The sequence below is a fragment of the Bison bison genome, unplaced genomic scaffold (assembly GCF_000754665.1).
Source record: "Bison bison bison isolate TAMUID 2011002044 unplaced genomic scaffold, Bison_UMD1.0 scf7180017864142, whole genome shotgun sequence".
Taxonomy (NCBI): Eukaryota; Metazoa; Chordata; class Mammalia; order Artiodactyla; family Bovidae; genus Bison; species Bison bison.
Window position 1 is genome coordinate 1,461,487 of NW_011494714.1, and position 2,806 is coordinate 1,464,292.

At 49.9% G+C, this 2,806-nt stretch overlaps 1 protein-coding gene across 1 annotated transcript in view; it reads left to right on the forward strand.

The window, feature by feature from the left end:
* The first annotated feature begins 378 nt into the window (after positions 1–378).
* The window catches only part of CA12 (carbonic anhydrase XII), a 205,591-nt gene continuing 203,163 nt past the window's right edge, over positions 379–2,806 (forward strand). The window contains exon 1 of the mRNA XM_010840242.1: positions 379–502. Within this exon, the coding sequence (XP_010838544.1) occupies positions 379–502 (124 nt within the window). The remainder of the gene's footprint in view (positions 503–2,806) is intronic.

Below are 2,806 nucleotides of genomic sequence, written 5' to 3' on the forward strand. Positions count from 1 at the left end.
CCCGAGAAGGGTGGGGCGCCAAGCCGGGGCACACTGGGCCGGTCCGCTGCTTTTTCCCCGCCCTGGGCGAGCCCTCGCAGTCAGAAAACACTGATCCAGCGTAATGAGATGGTCTGACTACCCCGGGGTAGAAAATCTGGTCACGAAAGAAAGTGTGAAGAAGAAAATAAAAACCACACGGGCAGACAGAGAGCCCCCACTTTACACACTGTGGCTCAGACTCAGAGAGGTTAAAGGCCTGGCCCCCGGTGGCCCAGCGGGCTGCATGGGTCCCAGAGCAGTACTGGTCTGCTCCCTGCGGCAGGTACCATACTGACCAAGTTCTAGTTCTGGACTAGGTTCTAGACATGTGGCCTTAGCCAGCCACTTAGGTGCGAGATGGCGGGGGCGATCGTGAACCGGGGTTCAAACCCTGTCACTATGAATCACTATTGGCATTACCTCGAGCATATGATCGGACATTCAGATCTCAACGTCCAGTTTAAGTTTAAGCGAGATAGCTGTAACCTAGGTTTGCTGAGCGGGCGGTCCCGGTGATGAGGTGATAAAAAGGGAAGGGATCTAACGTTTGTTAAACACCCACTGCTGTCTCCTAGCCAGGCACTTAACACACAATACCTCATTTCAACCGCGCACCACCCCGCCAGCTGCTGTTACCATCCTCCCTTTTTACCGCAGGGGAAACCGAGCCTTTAATTAGTTAATCCGCGCCGGGATTGGATCCCGCCTCTCCGACCTCTCAGTCCAAAAAAAGAGCATAGGGCAAGCCTCAAGAGGCCGCTAGGGCAAGCGCTACACCCAAGCGAGCCTGCGACCTCTCCGGGAAACGGCCTTGAGGGCGTCCCGGGCTGTTAGAAAATGCCTCAAAGTTGGGGCTCCTTGTAAAACCCGGCGAAGGAGCAACAGGCCAGGAGGCGGGGAGGGGGGAGGTTGATGTGGCAATCCTGCGGGCTGGGAGAGAGGAGGAAGGAGGGTCAGGAAATGATTAACCGGGCCGGGCCGGGAAGAGGTTAGAGCGGGGCACCTCCCCGTACTCAGTCCTGGAGCAGTCGAGGGATGCCCTCAGTCACCTCTCACGCCTCGCCATCCTCCGCACCACCAGCCGCCGCTCTGCTTCTGCCGCGCGATCCCCTGCCTAGGTGTACACTCACCTGCAGCATCTCTGCGGACACTTCCCCCCTCCTCCCCCACCGCATATCCCTCTAGTATTTCCGACTCCTCAGGCAACCGTCTTTGGTTGCTTCCCAAGTTTTACTTGACTGCTTTAGAGCAAGCCATTTGGAGGTTTTATGACAGTGACAGAGTTGTGGAAATTGCAGCTGCTCAAATCCTAGTTCAGTTGCCTACTTGATGACCAACTTTAGCAAGTATTTCTAGTCCTCCCAAGCCTTTTTTTTTCCATCTGTAAAATGGGGAAGGTAATATTTATCTCACAAAAAGGATGTGAGAAGTCATGAGAATTGCCACCCCCATAGTAGGTAGTCAATAATTTACAGTTTTCCAATGCTGCAAATAATGCTTGAATAAAAGTGGCTAAACCAACAACGAAATTAAAAGTTTTTACATTAAAAATGTTTTTAAAATATAGCTTTAAAAAATGGCAGCAGGTGAGAGAATAATTCCTAAGAAGAGGGAGGATAAACAATAAATGTGACCTCAGCTCAGGCTGTCCCAACCCTCTCCTCCTATCAACCGATTCTTATCCAAGGACTAGTTGGATCAAGTTCTATCCCTCTGGACACCTACCCCCATTTATCATTCATGCCCCCTCATTTAACCCTGAAACATGCCCTGAACTCATGCTGGTCTGCCCTCTAGCATGTAATGTTTCCTTTTTCACCCTCATGAAGACTCAGTTTCCTTGTCATCTAGATTTCAGCTTAAACATCACTTCCTCAAGGGGGCCTTTCCTGACCCTGCTCCACATCCTGGTTCCCTCCAGGTGTGCGATGCCCTTGTCTGCCCCCATATTCCTCCTTTTAAAACACTCTTCAGGCGTGTATTTATTTAATGTCTGTCTTCCCCTTGAAGGTCCATAAGGGTAGCAAACAAGTCCGTCTGGTTTCCTGCTGTACTCCTAGGAGTGGAACATGGAGGGTATCCAGTAAGTGAGAGTTAGATCATGAAGGAGTGATCGATTAGCAATGTCTACCATGGGCAGATGGTTAGGAAGTGGCCCAGTATATGCCAAGTAATTGTTCTGCTTAACCTCTCTTAATCTCTAAATTTCCCTTCAGCTTTGAATTTATGATTTTAACAGTATCAAGAATGTGAATATACCTTGTAAGGTGCAAACTGGGTGTGTGTGGGGTGGCTGAGGGGAAAGGAAAAGTTTTATTAGTCTTCTCTCTTTAACTAGAATAGAAACTTCTCCAAGCAGGGGTCCTAACTTAATCATCCCTGACTGCTATGGATCACAGAGGGAAAACTATGACTATCAGGCAGTTCAGAAAAGCTGGGCAAAATCAGAAGGCCCTCCTGGGACGTTTGCTTGGTTTACCTAAAACTTTATTGTGTCTCTGAAAGTTTTCATACTGTGAAAAAAAAAATTTTTTTTTTTTAATCCTCGTGGTGAGTAAATGTGTCAAAAGGGGGGAAACCACGGGGCATACTGGGGAATCTGCCTTTTTAGTCCCTCCTTTCCTCAGCTGCGTTTATTCCAATGTTCGCTTTTTGATTCTTGGCCTGCATCCCTCTGGCGCTGGGGAACTCTGACTTACAGGAGGGTGAGCCCGGTGGTGCTGAGCCAGCCTCCATCACCGGTGCCCAGAACACGAAGCCTCCCGGAATCCCCGCGGAGGGGTGG